Source organism: Ornithorhynchus anatinus, chromosome 3 (genome assembly GCF_004115215.2).
Source record: "Ornithorhynchus anatinus isolate Pmale09 chromosome 3, mOrnAna1.pri.v4, whole genome shotgun sequence".
In the NCBI taxonomy this organism is placed as follows: Eukaryota; Metazoa; Chordata; class Mammalia; order Monotremata; family Ornithorhynchidae; genus Ornithorhynchus; species Ornithorhynchus anatinus.
In genome coordinates, this window is record NC_041730.1 from 86,636,120 (window position 1) to 86,655,472 (window position 19,353).

The window sequence follows — 19,353 nt, forward strand, 5'->3', positions numbered from 1 at the left end:
CAAATGCCATAAGAAAAAGAAAAGAAGATCCTGCCCTGCCATGGGACATGTGGCTTCTAGGAGATGCTGATGTACCAGCACTGTGCACTCTGGTCAGGCCAGGTGTCACTGCAAGACAGACAAAGGGGTACTTAGAAAGCTCCATAGACCAGCTGACATAGTGGATAGAGCAGGGGCCTGGAATACAGAAGGTGCTGGATTCTAATCCTGACTCTGTCAATTGGTTGCTGTGTGACCTCAGTCAAGTCACTTCACTTCTCTGTGCCTTGGTTTCCTCCTCTGTAAAAATGGGGATAGCTGTCTACCCTCCTACTTAGACTGTGAGCTCCTTGTGGGACAGGGACGGTGTCTAACCTGATTAACTTTTACCTACCCTAGAGCTTAGAACAGTGTTCAACTCATATTTAGAACCTAACAAATACCATGAAAAGTCATTCAATCAGTCAGTAGTATTTATTGAGCATTTACTGTGCTGTGCAAAGAGCTTGTGGGAATACAACACAACAGAGTCAGTAGACACGTTACCTGCCCTCAAGGAGCTTACAATCCAGAGGGGGAGACTGACATTAATATAAATAAATGAAATATGGATATCCATTCAATCAATTGTATTTATCGAGCCCTTACTAGATGCAACGATATTTGTATATATGTAATAATGTTGGTATTTGTTAAGCACTTACTATGTGCAGAGCACTGTTCTAAGTGCTAGGGTAGATACAGGGTAATCGGGTTGTCCCACGTGAGTCTCACAGTTAATCCCCATTTTACAGATGAGGGAACTGAGGCACAGAGAAGTGAAGTGACTTGCCCACAGTCACACAGCTGACAAGTGGCAGAGCCTAGAGTCGAACTCATGACCTCTGACTCCGAAGCCCAGGCTCTTTTCCACCAAGCCACGCTGCTTCTCCATATGTACATATCTATAATTCTATAATTCTATTTATAGTAATGCCTGTTTACTTCTCTGATGTGAATGTATATCTATAATTCTATTTATTTATATTGATGCTATTGATACCTGTTTACTTGTTTTGATGTGTGTCTTTCCCATTCTAGACTGTGAGCCCATTGTGGGCAGGGGTTGTCTCTGTTGTTGAATTGCACTTTCCAAGCACTTAGTACAGTGCTCTGCACACAGTAAGCACTCAATAAATATGATTGAATGAATGAATGAATGTACATAAATGCTGTGGGACTGAGAATGGGGTGAATAAAGGGTGCAATTAAAAGTGCAAGGTCAGTGCAGAAGGGAGTGGGAGAAGAGGAAATGAGCGTTTAGTTGGGGAAGGCTTTTTGGAGGAGGTGTGATTTCAATAAGGCTTGGAAGGTAGGGCAAGAGACCATCTTTCGAATATAAAGAGGGAGGGAGTTTCAGGTCAGAGATGGGGTGTGGGCGTGGGTTAGGCAACGAGATAGGCGAGCTCCAGATACAGTGAGCAGGTTGGCATTAAAGGAGCGAAATGTGTGGGCTGGGTTGTGGTAGGAAATCAGAGGTAAGTTAAGAGGGGGCCAGGTGACTGAGAATTTTAAAACCTATGGTGAGGAGTTCCTATTTGATGAGGAGGTGGATGAGCAACCACTGGAGGTTCTTGAGGAGTGGGGAAACATGGACTGAATGGTTTTGTAGAAAAATGATCTGGGCAGCAGAATGAAGTATGACTCAAGTGGGAAGAGATAAGAGGCAGGGAAGTCAGTAAGGAGACTGATGTACTAATAAAAGTGGTATAGGATAAGTGCTTGGCATGGTAGCAGTTGGATGAAGAGGAAAAGGTGGATTTTAACGATGTTGAGAAGGTTGAACCAAAAGGTTTTGGTGACAGATTGAATATGTGACAAGTTGAATGAGAGAGATGCATCCAGGATAACTCCAAGGTTATGGGATTCTGAGACAGGGAGAGTGGTGGTGCTGTCTATAGTGATGGGAAAGTCACAGGGAGGACAAGATTTGGATGGGAAGATGAAAAGATCTGTTTTAGACATGTTAAGATTGAGGTGTTGGCAGGACATAAAGACAGGAGGAAATACAAGACTGTGGACCCCAGACTATAAGCTACTGTGGGCAGGGAATGTGTCTACCAACTCTTCTCAGATCCTCCAATTACTCTCCCCCACCTTCAAAGCCTTACTTAAGACACATCTCCTTCAAGAGGCCTTCCCAGACTAAGCCCCACTTTTCCTCATCTCCCACTCCCTTCCGCATGACCTTGACTTGCTCCCTTCGCTCTTCTTCTTTCTCCCCGCCCCACAGCACTTATTACGTATCTGTAACTTTATTTATTTATTTTGATGTCTGTTTACTTTATCGATGTCTGACTCCCCACCTTTAGACTGTGAACTCGTTGTGGGCAGGAATTGTCTCTGTTGTTATACTGTACTTTTCCAAGCGCTTAGTACAGGGCTCTGCGCACAGTATACGCTCAATAAATGCGAATGAGTGAATGAATGAATGAACTCTATTATATTGTACTCTCCCAAGTGCTTAATACAGTGTTCTGCACAGAGTAAGCACTCAATAAATATGATAAATTGACTTCAGAGAAGGAGAAAGGTCAGGGCTGGAGATGTAGAATTGGGAATCAACCACCGTAGCTTCAACAACCAGGTCCTTCTGACTCCCAGGTCCATGCTTTATCCACTAGGTCACGCTGCTTCTCAATACAGAAGTCACTACAGAGTCGTCTGTATCATTTGCATCAGGACGGTTGGCTTCCTGGTTGGTTCTCTTTCAGGTAGTCTTTTTTGGGTCAGGGAGTGACCTCGTTTGTTTGCCAAGGGGCTTTTTCTTGAACTCGCTGCATGTCGGGTTTCCTGGTTTGCCTGCCCTGTCACGAGAGCCATGGTAGTTGAAGTCATGGGAGTGAATGAGTTCTCCAAGGGACCGGGTGTAGATGGAGACTAGAAGGGGACCCAGGACTGAACCTTGAGGGATTCCCACAGTTTGGGGATGAGAGGCAGAGGAGGAGCCCATGAAAGTGACTGAATGACGATTTGTGTGTTAAGAGTAGGGGAGATATAATAATAATGATAACAATACTAAGTATGGTATTTGTTAAGCACTTACTATGTGCTAAGCAATGTTCTAAGTGCTGAGGGTTGATACAAGGTAATCAGGTTGGTCCATGTGGGGCTCACAGACTTAATCATCATTTTACAAATGAGGTAACTGGGGCATAGAGAAGTTAAGTGACTTGCCCAAGGTCACACAGCAGACGTGGCAGAGAGGGGACTAGAACCCACATCTTCTGACTCACAAGGCCATGCTCTTGCCATTAGGCCATGCTGCTTCATTATGAAGTCAGACTCAGTCCCTGTCCTACAGGGGTCTCACAATTTCTCTTACCTCATTTTATGGATGAGGAAACTGAGGCCAAAGGTGGTTAAGTGAAGTGCCCGAGGTCCCCCGGTAGGCCAGTGGAGGAGCGGAGACTTGAATCTGGATTTCCTGACTCACAGTTCCGTATTTAGGCCACCCCGCTATGCTGCCACCTTATTTGGGAGCGGCATGGCATTTGAAGGTGTGGGGGCATGGAGTGAGAACTTGGGGTAGAGGGGGTGGAAAACAACCCCAACAGCAACTCAACCAAGCTGTGGCAGGCTAAAGGTGATGCTAGCGTGGAGGAGGGCACAGCAGGCTAACGTAGCGTCAGAGAGACGGAAAGTCCCCGGCCACAGCCCTGTGACGGGCTTGCATGATGGGGGTGGGGGACCACTTCCACACCAGGGAGCCCCCAGAAAAGCCCCCAGCCGCCTTCAAGGGAGTGAGCATGACCTCATCCTTCAGGCGAGCAGCCCTGCGATTAGATTAGAACCGAAAATATTTACTGCTGCTGCACCATCTGGAGGGGAGAAGGACCCAACTCTCGTAACAGGGCAGGCAAACCAGGAAACCCGACACACAGCGAGCTCAAGGACAAGCCCCTCGGCAAACAGGCTAGGTCATTCCCTGACCCAAAAAAGACGACCTGAAAGAGAACCAACCAGGAAGCCTACCTTCCGGATGCAGACGATACAGATGTCTCTGTACTGACTTCTGTATTGAGAAGCAGCATGGCCTAGTGGATAAAGCATGGACCTGGGAGTCAGAAGGACCTGGATTTCTAGTCTTGGCTCTGCCACTTTTCTGCTGTGTGATTTGGGTGTCACTTCATTTCTCTGTGCCTCGATTCTCTCATCTGTGAAGGGGAGAATAAAACTGTGAGCGCTATGTGGAACAGGAGCTAAACCCAACCTGATTAGCTGGTCTCTATCCCAGTGCTTAGTACAGTGCCTGACACATAGAAAGCACTAAACGAATACCATTAAAAAGGAAAAAAATGAAATAAAATAAAATTCTGCTGGTACTGATCTTTTCAGCCAACTCACCGGTCCAAGAAATATGAATCCCCCTTGGCAATGTGGTCTTCCAACATGAAGGACAACCCTAACTGTGAAGCTAGGTGCCCAGAAAGGTCATCATCACCCAAGTCCTTCTGACTCCCAGGCCTGTGCTCTTTCCACTAAGGCCACACTACTCCTCAGCTGGAGAGAATACAATAGAACGGAGTTGATAGACACGTTCCCTGTGCACAAAGGAGCTATCGGTTTAGAGGAAATAAGAATTATTTTAAGTGCTTACTATGTGCCAAGCAATGGACTAAGCCCTGAAGTATATACAAGATAATCAGGTCCCTCGAGGGACTCACAGTCTAAGTATGAGGAAGAACAGGTATTGAATCCCCATTTTGCAGATGGGGGGCCTGGGGCCCAGATAAGTTAAGTGACTGCCCTCCTCACAGCTCTGGACTGGGAAAGTTTCCAGTGTGATTTTGGAGGTGCTGAGGGGGCTGAACTGTACTCATTCTTTCACCTGGTTCCTTTATTGCCCATTGGAAGGTGTTGTAAAATGGCCTGCAGGAAGACTGGATGAAGTCTGTGGTCATAGAACAGAATGTCTCCGTGGTCCCTCCAGCAGCTCAAACACTGTGCCCTCACCTATTTCAAAATCCATCTTTCAGTGAGATTCTCAGAATGGTTTTGGAAAGGTCAGGGGAGCCTTCGGTCAATCAATCAATGCTATTTTTTGAGTGTTTTCTGTGTGCAGAGCACTGTACTAAGCCCTTGGGAGAGAACAAGACAATAGAGTTAGTAGACATATTCCCTGACCACAAAGACCTTAGTCTAGAGGGACTCTTTTCTTCTTTCTAACGGTCATAATTGCGGTACTTGTTAAGTGTGTTCTGTGTAACGAACATTGTTCTAAGCTCTGGAGGGGATAATCAGGTTAAACACAGTCTCTGTCCCCCCTTGGGATCACAATCTAAGAGGGAAGAAGAACAGGAAATAAAAGTAGAACAGAGAAAAACAGCACCCTCTCCCACCCCCGCCCCCCAACCCCAGATAAACTGAAATGTAATTATTCAACTGTAATATTACAAAGCCATAAAGAATACAGAGTAGACAGGAGTGAGCTAAAAAAAATATCGGGACCCTATGACAGCCAGGGCTGGTGTTTCAGGAAGCAGTGCTGGGTCTTCTGCTTCTGACCCTTCTGCCTCTCGGCTGGTTTGAAAAGACTGTTCTTGGTAACTGACTGTGAAACCCTCCCTCTCCCCACCCCAGCAGCCACTACTCCCCAACATGGTGCATCTAAAACCTGTCTCTCAGCCATCCTTCATCAGGCTGCCCAATCTCGTCCAAAGCGGTGCCATCAATTGCTCATCTGGCCAACTCATGGACTATAAAGCAAAAACTTCTCACTATTGGTTTCAAAGCTCTCCATCACCTTGGTCCTCTTACCTCACCTCCCTTCTCTCCTTCTTCAGCCCAACCTGCACACTCCACTCCTCTGCTGCTAATCTTCTCACTGTGCCTCATTCTCGCCTGTCCTGCCATCGACCCCTGGCCCAAGCCCTACCTCTGACCTGGAATGCCCTCCCTCCTCAAATTGGCCAAACTAGCACAGTTCCCCCTTTCAAAACCTTACTGAAAGCTCACTTCCTCCAGGAGGCCTTCCCAGAATGAGCCCCCTTTTCCTCTGATCCTCCTCCCCTCCCCATCACCCCAAGTCCCTCCCTCTGCCCTAACCTCCTCCCCACCCCACAGCATTTGTGTGTATTTGTACATATTTATTATTCTATTTATTATATTAATGATGTGTATATACTTACAATTCTATTTACTTATATTTATGCTACTGATGCCTGTTTACTTGTTTTGCTGTCTGTCTCCCCGCTTCTAGACTGCGAGCCCGTTGTTGGGTAGGGATGGTTCTATTTGTTGCTGAATTGTACTTTCCAAGCACTTAGTACTGTGCTCTGCACACAGTAAGCACTCAATAAATAAGATTGAATGAATGAATACAAGGGACAGTCTCTAGACTATAAGCTCAATATAGGCAGGTAATAATGTTGGTATTTGTTAAGCACTTACTATGTGCAGAGCAATGTTCTAAGCGCTGGAGTAGACATAGGGGAATCAGGTTGTCCCACATGGGGCTCACAGTCTTAATCCCCATTTTACAGATGAGGTAACTGAGGCACAGAGAAGTAAAGTGACTTGCCCACAGTCACACAGTTGACAAGTGGCAGAGCTGGGATTCAAACCCATGACCTCTGACTCCAAAGCCCGGGCTCTTTCCACTGCGCCACGCTGCTTCTCATGAATGTGTCTGCTAATTTCACCGTACTCTTCCAAGTGCTTAGTACACTGCTCTGCTCATAGTAAGTTCTCAATAAATACCACTGATTGATTTACTGATTGACACCATCCTTCCTGGGGGATGACTAGCCTTGTCGTCACCCAACACCCAACAGGAGGTGTTGGGTAACTATAGTGACAGTAGTGACAGTGACAGTGTAGTGACAGTGCCTCTAGTGTGTAAGCTTATTGTGGGCAGGGATCATGTCTACCAACTCTGTTATATTGTACTCTCCCAAGCATTTAGTACAGTGCTCTTCACACAGTAAGTGTTTAATAAATATGACTGGCTGATGGACCAGGAGATCCACGCTATGGATGGGACACCTGTATGGAGTGAATCAGTCCTTCAGTGGTATTTATTATGTGCTCAATAAATACCACTTATGCTGTACAGTTAGTAGGTGTGATCCCTGCCCTCCAGGAATTTATGAGGCGTTTACAGGAGTTTTCATTTTCTAACAGAAATTGAAAGAGTGGAATAGAAAAACTTGAAACCCTAAAAAAAAGATAAAAGCTCGGACTTTTATCTGCACCTGACAAGGAAACCAGGATCAAGAGAATCCCCTTCCTCAGAAGCCCCCTTTTCTGGATCAGGCCATATAAAAAGGAGAAATGGCATACCCTGTGTTCCACCCTCTTCCTGCCTAAATCCAGCTTCCCGAGAATTGTGAATGTGACTCTCATTACTGAGTCACAAAGTATTGGCTATTAGAAGGAGTCCACTCATGGAAGTGCCTTTTGCAGAGAGTGGAAGAGAAATAAAATTAAAATATGTGTAGTTCACACCACTTCAGAACAAGCAAAACTTCACATGCGTCTCCATTTAAGCCAGGAAGCACGGGGAGAGGGGAATAATAATAATAATAATAACAGTGTACCATCAATTGATGAATCCACCGTATTTATTGAATGCATTCTCTGTGTAGAGCACTGTACTAAACACTTGGGAGAGTGCAATATAACAGAGTTAATAATAATAATGTTGGTATTTGTTAAGTGCTTACTATGTGCCGAGCACTGTTCTAAGTGCTGGGATAGATACAGGGTAATCAGGTTGTCCCATGTGAGGTTCACAGTCTTAATCCCCATTTTACAGATGAGGTAACTGAGGCACTGAGAAGTAAAGTGACTTGCTCAGAGTCACACAGCTGACAAGTGGCAGAGCCAGGATTAGAACACATGAACCCTGACTCCTAAGCCCTTGCTCTTAGTTGGTCCTAAGCCCTTGCTCTTAGTTGGTAGATATTTCCTGCCCACAATGAGTTTACACTCTAGAGGGGGAGAGAGACATTAATATGAATAAACTCCTCACTCTAGGCTTCAAGGCTCTACATTACCTTGCCCCGTCCTACCTCTCCTCCCTTCTCTCTTTCTACTGCCCACCCTGCACGCTCCGCTCCTCTGCCGCCCACTTCCTCACTGTCCCTTGGTCTCGCCTATCCCACCGTCGACCCCCGGGCCACGTCCTCCCGCGGTCCTGGAACGCCCTCCCTCCTCACCTCCACCAAACTGATTCTCTTCCCCTCTTCAAAACCCTACTTAAAACTCACCTCCTCCAAGAAGCCTTCCCAGACTGAGCTCCCCTTTTCCCTCTACTCCCTCTACCACCCCCCCTTCACCTCTCCGCAGCTTAACCCTCTTTTCTCCCCATTTCCCTCTGCTCCTCCCCCTCTCCCTTGCCATCCCCTCAGCACTGTACTCGTCTGCTCAACTGTATATATTTTCATTACCCTATTTATTTTGTTAATTTTGTTAATGAAATGTACATCGCCTTGATTCTATTTAGTTGCCATTGTTTTTACAAGATATTCTTCCCCTTGACTCTATTTATTGCCATTGTTCTTGTCTGTCCGTCTCCCCCGATCAGACCGTAAGCCCGTCAAACGGCAGGGACTGTCTCTATCTGTTGCCGACTTGTTCATTCCAAGCGCTTAGTACAGTGCTCTGCACATAGTAAGCGCTCAATAAATACTATTGAATGAATAAATAAATTAATTATGGATAGGTACATAAGTCTTACGAGGCTCAGGGAGGGTAAGGGTAATAAAGGGTATAAATCCAAGTACAAGGGTGATGCAGAAGGGAGTGGGAGAAGAGGAAATAAGGGCCTTGTCAGGGAAGGCCTCTTGGAGGAGATGAGCTTTAAATAAGGCTTTGACGATGGGGAGATTGATGGTCTGTCAGATGTGAAGAGGGAGGGTGTTCCGGGCCAGAGGCAGGATGTGTCCACCACTGTGCTAAGCACTAGGGTGGATACAATAAAATCAGATCAGATAGTCTTTGTCCCACCTGGGGCCCGCAATCTAAGGAAACCACATTTCTCGGTTAAGTCTTCCTTTCCTTAAGTGCTTAGAACTGTGCTCTGCACATAGTAAGTGCTCAATAAATGCTATTGAATGAATGAATGAATATGTTTCACACACACACACACACACACACACACACACACACACACACATGAACACAGACTTGTGCTTTGACACTTCTGACACAACTTTCCACTCTTCTCCATGTTAGCCAGGATGTGTGGGGCAAGGGAAACCTGTAACATTGACCCTGCCCTCAAGAAGGTTACAGTACTAAGAAGTGTTGCTAGGAAAACAGATCCAGGACCTTCCTAGTTATTATTAATGTTCTGGTACCTGCAGGAGCTACCGAATCATACTATCCACACAGCCTACTGATATATTAATTGGGGTATTTGTTAAGCACTTACTATGTGCCAGGCACTTTACTAAGCATTGGGGTGGGTACAAGCGTATCAGGTTGGGCATAGTCCCTGTTCCACATGAGGCTCCCAGTCTTAATCCCCATTTTACCGATGAGGTAAGTGAGGCACAGGTAAGTGACTTGCCCAAGGTCACACAATGGACAAATGGCAGAGCTGGAATTAGAAGCTAGGTCCTTCTGAATCCCAGACCGGTGCTCTATCCTCTAGACTGTGCTATATTTTGTTTACCTTATCACTGAATTTCTATCCCCACAGAAGCGATAAAATTGCCCACTAGGCAGGGGATTAGTGCAGTCTGGGTAATGGTCTTTTGGGCTCTGAAAAGAGAACTGGGCTTGGGAACAGTGGTTGATTCTGGGAGACAGGCAGCTAGGGTCAGAGCATTTGAGTTTGCGAATGGAATGAGGTTTAGTTGGGGAAATTTGGGGACAAGATGCTTGAATACAACCACCCCTTTCCTCCCCTAAGTGTTTCACATGATAGAAGGTTCTGCTGTTCTGCTGTTTCTTCCAATTGTACTCTGGTAATGGAGGATGGATGATTTCTTCTTTCAAGCCATTCCCAAGGGCCTATTTATTTAATGGTATTTGTTAAGCACTTACTCTGTGCCAGACATTGTCTAAGCACTGGGATAGATAGGTTGGGCACAGTCCATGAAGTTCACAGTCTCAATTCCTATTTTACAGATGAGGTAACTGAGGTCCAGAAAAGTGAAGTGATTTGCCCAAAGTCACACAGCAGACAAGCAGCAGGGCCAAGATTAGAACTCGGGTCTTAGGGTGGCACAAACCTAGTGACCCTGAGCCAGAGTCAGTCAGTCAACCACATTTACTGAGTACAGTATAACAATATAACCGACACAGCCCCTGCCAACAACGAGCTTACAGTCCAGAGCTGGCTGGAAGGGTGTTACCTTTATTTGTATGGTTTTTGAATCCTTAAACTGAGCCAGCTGTAGGGTTGCATTAAAGCTGGATGAGATTGCTCCACCCCAGCATCACATTTCCTTGGTGCACTCCCTACAGAAAGCTGGATAATTGTGGTATTTATTAAGGGCTTACTACGGGCCGAGCATTATACTAAGCTCTGGGTTAGATACAAGGCATTCAGATCAGACACAATCCCTGCCCCAACCAGTGTTCACATTCTAAGTAAGATACTTTGGATCACCTGCTTGGGCTGAAGCCCCATAATCCTCAACTGCAGAGACATTGAGGGTAAGCTCAAGGTCTTACTACCTTAAACACTGTTCTAAGTGCTGGGTTAGATGCAAATCAATCAGGTCAGACAGTCCCTTCCCCACATGGGGTTCACAGTTTAAGTAGGAGGAAAAACAGGTATTAAAGCCCTATTTTACAGTTGAGGAAACTGAGTCATAGAGAAGTTAAGTAACTTGCCCAAGGTCATACAGCAGGCAAGTGGCAGAGCTAGGATTAGAACCCAGATTCTCTGACTCCCAGGCCCATGCTCTTTCCACTAGGCAACTAGGCTGCATCCTTAGCCACACAAATTTGCCATTCTTCTTGGAGTTCCATCAACTTCAGACTAGAGAGGAAGGAAGCTAGCAGGACCTGAGGAGGCTTAGACCTATCGACTGGTTAAGGGAAAAGGCATCCTCCAGGGGCTTCCTGAGGCTCTGGGCCTCATATTGGTCAGCACTGACCTTTCATGAGTGAAGAACATGCATTCACATTCAAAAAGAGCCAGTATAAGATTGGTGTCAGTACCCTGGCACTCAGAAAGGGCAACCTAGAAAGGGCAGCCAGAAGCAACATGGCTCAGTGGGTAGAGCATGGACCTAGGAGTCAGAACGACCTGGGTTTTAATCTGACTCCACCAGACGTATGCTCTGTGACTTTGGCAAGTCACTTAACTTCTCTGGGCCTCAGCTACCTCATCTGTAAAATGGGGATTAGGAGTGTGAGCCCTTTGTGGGATAGGAACTGGGTCCAACCTGATTAACTGGTATCTGCCCCAGCTCTTAAAACAGTGCTTGGCACATAGTAAGCACTTCACAAGTATCACAATAATAATAATAATAATTATTAGCCAAGTTATGCGAGACTGAGACCCCTGTTAAGTTCGAAGTGGAGGATGTAAGTTTCATTTTTGCAACAGACTGATGTGGTTGTGACATCCTGTATAAAGGGGGAGTACGGGGCAAGAATTACTCTGATGACAACAGAAGCTGAGAGCCCATCTTTCCTTTGAGATCATCTACTCTGACCAGCAGGCTGCCCTTTCCCCCATTCCCAAGCCCTACCTCTTTCCCCAAGGCCTCTTCCTTTCCTGCTCTAGGTTTCTCATAGCTCCACTTGGAGTCGGAGCATTCAAAAATCCTCCTTCTTAAATCCTGGGGTCTTCCACTGTGGGGTTCCAAACCCCCTCCTTAAAACCCTTCATCGTCTTCCCCTCCTTGCTCGCTGGCCCATCCAACACCCTGCTCTTTGGCAGAACACAAGCATCCTGTCTCCCATCAGAAGGCAGAAGTCTTCACCCCCTTGATGATGCCCAGATGCTTCTGTAAACACACTCCACCTGATCACGCCCTTTTGAAAAACAGAACTAGCGATGATGGGGCCCGGAATGCCCCGGTTTTAAAGTTCCTGGCCAAACCAGAAAACACCCATTTGATTCTTGGGCACTATTTACAAATGTCTTCCTCAATCAGAGTGGAAATTCACCACCCAGGGGAGACATTAAAATTGTCCTCCAATGCCAGATGGGTCCCAGACAGCTTTGGGGGCCGGGGTTCTTGTCCTGGGGAGAAAATGGGGGAAGAGGTTTGTGCCCTACTTTACACATTTGTTTAGGTTGCCCTGGGTGCCGGAGCGGGTGGGCTACAAAGTGGGGTGGGGGGAGGTAGGGAGGAAGAAGACGGAAGGAAGAGGTGGGGCTTAGCACAGGGGCCGCTGTGGTCTACCCTCATCTCAGGGCCGAACGAGCTGGAAAGCAAGTTCTGCCTGAGGATCTCAATCCACTGCACTTCTCTGGTGGCCGCTGGAGTGAGGGGTCTGTGGCTCCCCTGTCTTGACCCAAGTATATCTTAATTCCCCTCCCCTCACAACTCAAGCCTGCCAGAGCTGGGGTGGGAGAGGTGTGAAACAACCTCAGACCTCACCGAGATGGGAAATGAGGTGCAAACTGTGAGGCGGGGTGCTGCCATAGCAACGACTTTTCAGAGCGAGGGGGGTTCAGATAAATAGTTGGGGGAAATTACTGTAGCCACTGACTGAGGGCTCTCCCTACTCATGATTGTCTGCTCCATCCCAGTCTCTGGCAGGTCCTTTCTCTGCCTGCAGCTATGGGAGGCTGCTTCCTTCTCCTCCCCTTCTTCCTTCTCCTCCGGCCATTGCCCGTCCCTGCCCCCTGCCACACTGCCACCCGGGCAGAGTGTAAGAAGCACCAGAAGTTCATCCCGGGGTCCCAGCTGGTAGGTGAAGGTGTGGACATCACCACCCTTCGGCACACGGGCTTCTTCCCCGTGGATCTGAATAAATATCTTCGGAAGGATGGGACCTGCACTCTCTGCCGCAATGACCATCAAGGGGGGGATCTCCAGCTCCTCCCTTTGGCCGTCACGGACTGGCGTGCCGAAATGACCAAGTGCCAAAGGGCAGTGGTCAAAGCAATGGCTCGTTCAGCGGCAGAGGTGGCCACTTCGGCAGCCAAGAAGATCCAGAATAACTGGAAGGCGGACCTGAATGTGACTCCCAAACCAGCAGTCAACGTCCAGGTGTCGGTGGCCGGATCCCACTCCAGAGAAGCCAATTTTGCCGCAGGGAAACTGCAGCAGGACAAGTATGTCTTCACCAGTGACACGGTGGAGTGTCGCTACTACAGGTGAGGGGCCCGCTGCCGGCTCTGAGGGGAGGGGAGTCGTGGGGGTTCTGCGTAACAAGTAACGACAGTCAGGCCCCAGAAATAATAATGATGGTATTTGTTGAGTGCTTACTATGTATCCAGTACTGTATTAAGCACTGGAGTGGATACAAGCAAATTGGGTTGGACACAATCCCTGTCCCACATGGGGTTCACAGGCTCAATCCTCATTTTACAGATGAGCTAACTGAGGCACAGAGAAGTGAAGTGATTTTCCCGAGGTCACACAGCAGACAAGTGGCAGAGCCGGGATTATAACCCATAACCTTTTGACTCCCAAGGTCTGTGCTCTCTCCACTACGCCATGCTGCTTCTTTAAATGAAAGGGCAGAAATGAAAGGGCAGAATGACAGGGGCCCAGGGAAGTATCTTTGCCACAAGAAAGGGGTTGGGCTGGGGAGGCAGGAGGATGCAGGAGTGACTACGGGAGACCTGATGGTCATCTACCTGGTTCTGGAGTGGAGATGAGAAGCGTCCAAGAGAAATGCGCTTGGGAGGGGAAGGAGGAAGCAGTGAGAGATCATTAGTTCCTCTGCCCATCCCCCACTAGACAGGAACTAGGCACCTTTGATAGTGCATAATTTTTTCGGGCGGGCGAGGGCACTGAAAATTCACCAGTTCTGATGGAAGGCCCTTACTTTCTCCCTCCACCCCAAGGAGCTGGCTCTGGAATGACAGGATAGGAAAGAGGAAACCTGGATTAAAATGATAATTATAATTATGGTATTTATTTTTGTGCTCTCCAAGTGCCAAGCATTATACCAAGCCCTGGGGTAGATAACAGATAACCAGTTAGGACACATAGGGCTCACAGTCTTAGAGAGAGGGAGAAGAGATATGAAATCCCCATTTTATAGATGAGGAAACTAAGGCACAGAGAAGTGAAGTGGCTTGCCCCAGATCGCACAGCAGGCAAGAGGCAGAGCTGGGCTTAGAACCCAGAACCTCGGACTACCAGGACCATGCTTTTTACACAAGGCCGTGCTTCTTTCCACAATGGTTATTTCCAAACTAACTCCTCTCTCCCTTCTTCCATCCCAGGTTCCGCCTTATTCAAATGCCGCCCCTGGAGTTTGATTTCAAGCGGGCTATGCACTTCCTGCCTGACAAATTCACTCCCTCCACTCAAACCGAATACTTTCAATTAATTGCTAACTTCGGCACCCATTTCATTACGTCCGTGGAGCTGGGGGGCCGGACAACCGACATCACCGCCCTGCGCACCTGCATGCTGACGCTGGACGGGGTCACGGCCGACGAGGTGGCCGACTGCCTGGCAGTGGAAGCCGCGGTGAGTGTGGCTGGCAAGGGGGAAGCCACGTTTGAAAGCAAGCGGTGCGAGGAGAAGAATAAAAAGCATAATCTCAAAGGGTCCTTCCACGAGACGTACAACGAGCGGCATGTGGATGTGGTGGGAGGCCAGCACGAGAGCATCGCTGACCTGATCTTTGGGGCCACCAAAGAGACGCAACAGTTCTCCGCCTGGATGGCCACACTTCCAGCATCCCCTGGGCTGGTGACCTACTCCCTGGACCCTCTCCACTTTCTCCTGCCCAAAAATGATCCCCGCAAGGAAGAACTAAGGCAGGCCGTGAGTGAGTATATTATCCAGAAGGCGCGGTGGCAAAACTGCACCCGGCCTTGTCCTGCTGGGAAGGTAAAAAGCGCCCATGACCCCTGTCGCTGTGTGTGCCATGAATCATGGGGCATGAATGAGGAATGCTGTCCCAAGAAGCGGGGTCTTGCAAAGTTACAAGTGAAAATCATTAAGGCAAGCGGTTTGTGGGGAGACTATTTCACCAGCACAGATGCCTACGTCAGAGTGTTTTTTGGGGGATTTGAGCAGAGGACACCCACGATATGGAATAACAACAACCCAGTGTGGCAGACCGATATAGATTTTGGGCCTGTGCAGTTGAACTCGGGGGGACCCCTCAGGATACAGGTATGGGACGCTGACAACGGCTGGGATGATGATCTCCTGGGTACTTGTGACCGGGCTCCCCATACAGAGGATTCGAAGATTCAGGACTGCTATCTGAACCACGGGTCGGTGTCATTCCAGTATGACGTGTCCTGTGCACCCCACCTAAAGGGGTCAACGTGCCTGGAGTATGCCCACCAGGGCCTCCTGGGAAAGCCAGTAGGGAACCGAAGTGGGGCGGTGTGGTGAAGCCCAGCCAGGACCCCTCCAGTCTGGAGCATGGAACAGGGACAGGGACTGAAATAGGTGCTGATTAGGGAGCTGCTGTTTGGAAAACATCAATCTATAGTAGCCATTTGAGGGGAGGGTGGGACAACAGGAGTCAGAGTTGAATCAGAGAGCTAAGGGGAAAATTATCGAGTTGGGACAGCCAGAGTGGTGGTCGGGGAGAGAGAGTCAGGAGCTGAGGGGGTGAAAAAACTGGACTGAGTCGAAATTGAAATGGAATAAAAAATTCAGAAGCTGTTCCCTTCAGGGGCTTTCAGCGAGGAAACTTTCCTCAAGGCATCTGGCAGTACAGTGCACTTCTGGAGTAAATGAAACCTGAGCTCAGAACTCGTCCATGTTCCAGCCCGTTTTGGCGTCTCCCAAATCAAGACCATGCTCTACAGATGGGCACAGTAGACCGGAAATTCCGGGCTGGGATTTCCCTGTGTAAATTCTGTTCCCAATCCCAGATCCATCCTAACCCTAAATCCTGAAGGCAACTCAGTCGAAAGCCAGTGACACGAATTGATTACAGGAGCCTCAACAGGTAAACTTGGCCATAACAGCAAAGCTCCCGGCTGGCATGTCAACCCCAGAAGTCCTCAGCCCGATCTCAACCAGCTGGTTTCAAGACCAGAGTTGAAGACCAGAGCAGGCCTGGAGGTTTCAAGATATGGGGAAAAAAGACAGGTGACTATTGGTTAAACCATACAGATTCCCTGATGTATTAGGTGGGGGATGGCAGGAAGGCAGGGAATCTGTGGTCTAGCTGAGTAGGGGCAGGTTTCTCTGTGGCAGCGTGCAATCATCAGTCATTTGTGGGAGTTTGTACGAGGTTGCACCAACCCCTTAGGATCTGAGCTATGCAGGTTCAGAGGTCTTAGGGAGCTGAGATAATACTAGGCCCCCGCTAAGCTCAGGAGCAAGGTGAGAGGAAGTAAGGCATACTCATTTAGTGATATTTATTGAGTACTCACTATGTGCAGAACATTATAATAATAATGCTGCATTTGTTAAGCGCTTACTATGTGCCAAGCACTGTTCTAAGCACTGGGGTAGACACAAGGGAATCAGGTTGTCCCACGTGGGGCTCACAGTCTTCATCTCCATTTTACAGATGAAGTAACTGGGGCCCAGAGAAGTGAAGTGACTTGCCCAAAGTCACACAGCTGCAAAGTGGCAGAGCCGGGATTAGAACCCACGACCTCTGACTCCCAAGTCCGGGCTCTTTCCACTGAGCCACGGTGCTTAGTAAGTGCATGAGGCAGTGTGGCCAAGGAGAAAGAGCATGGGGCTGAGAGTTAGGAGATCTTAAACTCTGCTGAGCTTTAGTTTCATCATCTGGAAAATGGGGATCCTTGAACCTCCTAATTCTTCGATTGTAAGCCCTTTGGGGGAAAGGAATTAGGAATTAGGTTTGCTCTGATGATCATGTACCTACCCCAGTGCTTAAATATTAGAACCCAGATCCTCAGACTCCCAAAACTGGATTCTTTCCTCTAAACCATACTTAGTCCCTTAATCCCAGCTCTGCCACTTGTCTGTTGTGAGACCTTAGGCAAGTCACTTAACTTCTCCGTGACTCAGTTCTCTTGCTCTCCTTTCTAATTAGATTGTGAACCTCATGTGGGATAGGGACTGTGTCCAACCCAATTAACTTGGATCTACCCCAATACATAGAACAGTATTTGACACATAGAATATGCTTAAGAAATACCCCCCCAAAAAACAGCCAAGGTTCTCCACAATCCCCCAGCCGGCTGCCGCTATCCTCTTTCCTCCAAAAGGTCAGAGGCGGAGACTTTCCAACTGATGGTCAGAGAGAGAGGCTTTCTGACTGACGGTCAACTCTGCCGAATGAGAATTGACACACCAATGTGACCCAGATTTTCCCCCCACGTGGGCTGGTATGGGGAGAGGTCCTTGGAGTTGTATGTTCTACCTCTGAGGTAAACAGAAAAGTCTGGGTCATTGTTATTTCCCATCACAGCTATTTCTCAAACTCTCGCTTTGAATCAGTCACTAGAAAGCATTTCTTCTACTGTGGTTCAGATGTAGTGAGATTTGACGAATAGACAAATCCTGGAGAAAAGGATTACCCTTTTCATCAAGAAGCAATTTTCTTGCAGTATCTTCAAGGGTCAGGAAGGGCTTTGGAAAGGGATTTTCCAGAGGAAGATTCCTTCTGACCCCATTCTGCACAAGTCAAACCTACCGACAAGCAGCAGTATTCAATCAATCCACACGAGAGGTCTCAGCTATCATTTTCTCTCAGAGCACTGATGAACCGGACTTTTGGCTAGCAGTGGTTGCTCTTCCCATCCCTTCTTGGGCCCTGACAACCAGGACACCGCTGGAGAGACCAAAAGGCATTCTTGGTGCAGTAGATGCAGCCTGACACTCAATCAGGAGGGTCACTAGGTCCTGAGGCAGGACTGTAGACTGTAAACTCATTGTGAATGGAAATGTGTCTGTTCATTGTTATATTGTACTCTCCTGTGAGCCCATTGTTAGGTAGGGATTGTCTCTATTTGTTGCCAAATTATACTTTCCAAGCACTTAGTACAGTATTCTGCACACAGTAGGTGCTCAATAAATACGACTGAATGAATGAATGAATGATATGTAACCCTGAAACCACCACTCTTGGCAGCATACCTGAATTTACCAATCTCAGGTTCTGTCAAAGGGGAGGATGGCTCTGGGCAGATGTGACTCAAAAGCAGATCTTTTCACTGGGGAAAATCTTTCTGGGAGTATCCCAGTCCCAGGAATGCTTGGCTGCAGAGTCTGTTGACGTGAGCTGAAGTAAAAGCAGAAAGTCAGGCAGAAGAAACACGTTAAAAGAGACTGGACAGTCCAATCTTAAAACAACTGGTGATCTGGAAGACACGTGGCAGACAGTCCAGCCTCCCAAACAGTCATTGGGAATGGGGAAGCTAATGAAAGCAGGGGAGTCAGGAGGGCTATGATCCAAGAGGCAGAAAGAACAGCAAATGCCTTCCCAAGTGGGACAGCTGTTAGAGTGGCTTAGTGGATGGAGCATGGGCCTGGGAGTCAGAAGGACCTGGGTTCTAATCCCAGCTCTGCCAGTTGCCTGGTCTGTGACCCTGGGCATGTCCCTTAACTTCTCTGTGCCTCAATTCCCTCATCTGTAAAATGAGGATTAAGAGTGTGAGGCCCATGTGGGACAAGGCTGTGTCCAAGCTATCTTGTATCTATCTCAGCATTCAGTTCCCAGCACATAGTAAGTGTGTAACAAATGCCATTAAAAGAAAAATAAAATAAAAGGCTGAATCATTTGGGACCAAGGAATCAAGGACTGTGGCTTGGAGCAGCATTGCTCCTGAAAACATCCCCACCCACTCTAAGAACCGTTTACCTACAAAGTGTTCATAATTTCCAAATTCTTTGTCATTTCTCCCATTGTTGATAACCTACTCCTTTTTCTATTTCTCTATCCTCCTCCACTTATATTTTGAGCCCTTCTGAGGCAGAAAACTTGTTTGAATTATTTATTTTCCTTCTACTCCAGAGCTTATCACAGTGCTCAGCTCATAGTTATAGCTCATAGCTTATTAAATAGCATGATCATTCAGTCATTGAATACAGCAAATGTACAGTAAGCAGCTATCTTTTTCTTGTCCCAGTGTACATTGGTTTCAGTTGTAAATCCTCAGGATTGTAAACTCATTTTGGGCAGGGATCGTGTCTACCAACTCTGTTACAGGGCAGTCTCCCAAGTGCTTAGTAGAGTGCTCTCTGTACCCAGTAAGAGCTCAATAAATACCGCTGATTTATTGATTGAATCAGTCCTGTCAACTGCACACATGGTAAAAGTTGTCCCAGACCAAGAAGAGTCTTGCCC

The 19,353-nt window shown here is 47.5% G+C and overlaps 1 protein-coding gene across 1 annotated transcript; it reads left to right on the plus strand.

Annotated features, from left to right (window-relative positions):
* The first annotated feature begins 12,666 nt into the window (after positions 1-12,666).
* PRF1 (perforin 1) lies at positions 12,667-16,499 on the plus strand. The gene is made up of 2 exons (XM_001517149.3): positions 12,667-13,255; positions 14,336-16,499. The coding sequence occupies exons 1-2, from the start codon at positions 12,717-12,719 to the stop codon at positions 15,465-15,467; spliced, it is 1,671 nt and encodes a 556-aa protein (XP_001517199.2). The 5' UTR covers positions 12,667-12,716; the 3' UTR covers positions 15,468-16,499.
* The last annotated feature ends 2,854 nt before the right edge of the window (positions 16,500-19,353 follow it).

Excerpts from the sequence above, each read along its gene's own strand:
- PRF1 (XM_001517149.3), top strand. The coding sequence starts at position 12,717 with ATGGGAGGCTGCTTCCTTCTCCTCCCCTTCTTCCTTCTCCTCCGGCCA. Across the intron at positions 13,256-14,335 it reads GTGGAGTGTCGCTACTACAG|GTTCCGCCTTATTCAAATGC; the intron begins GTGAGGGGCCCG and ends CTTCCATCCCAG.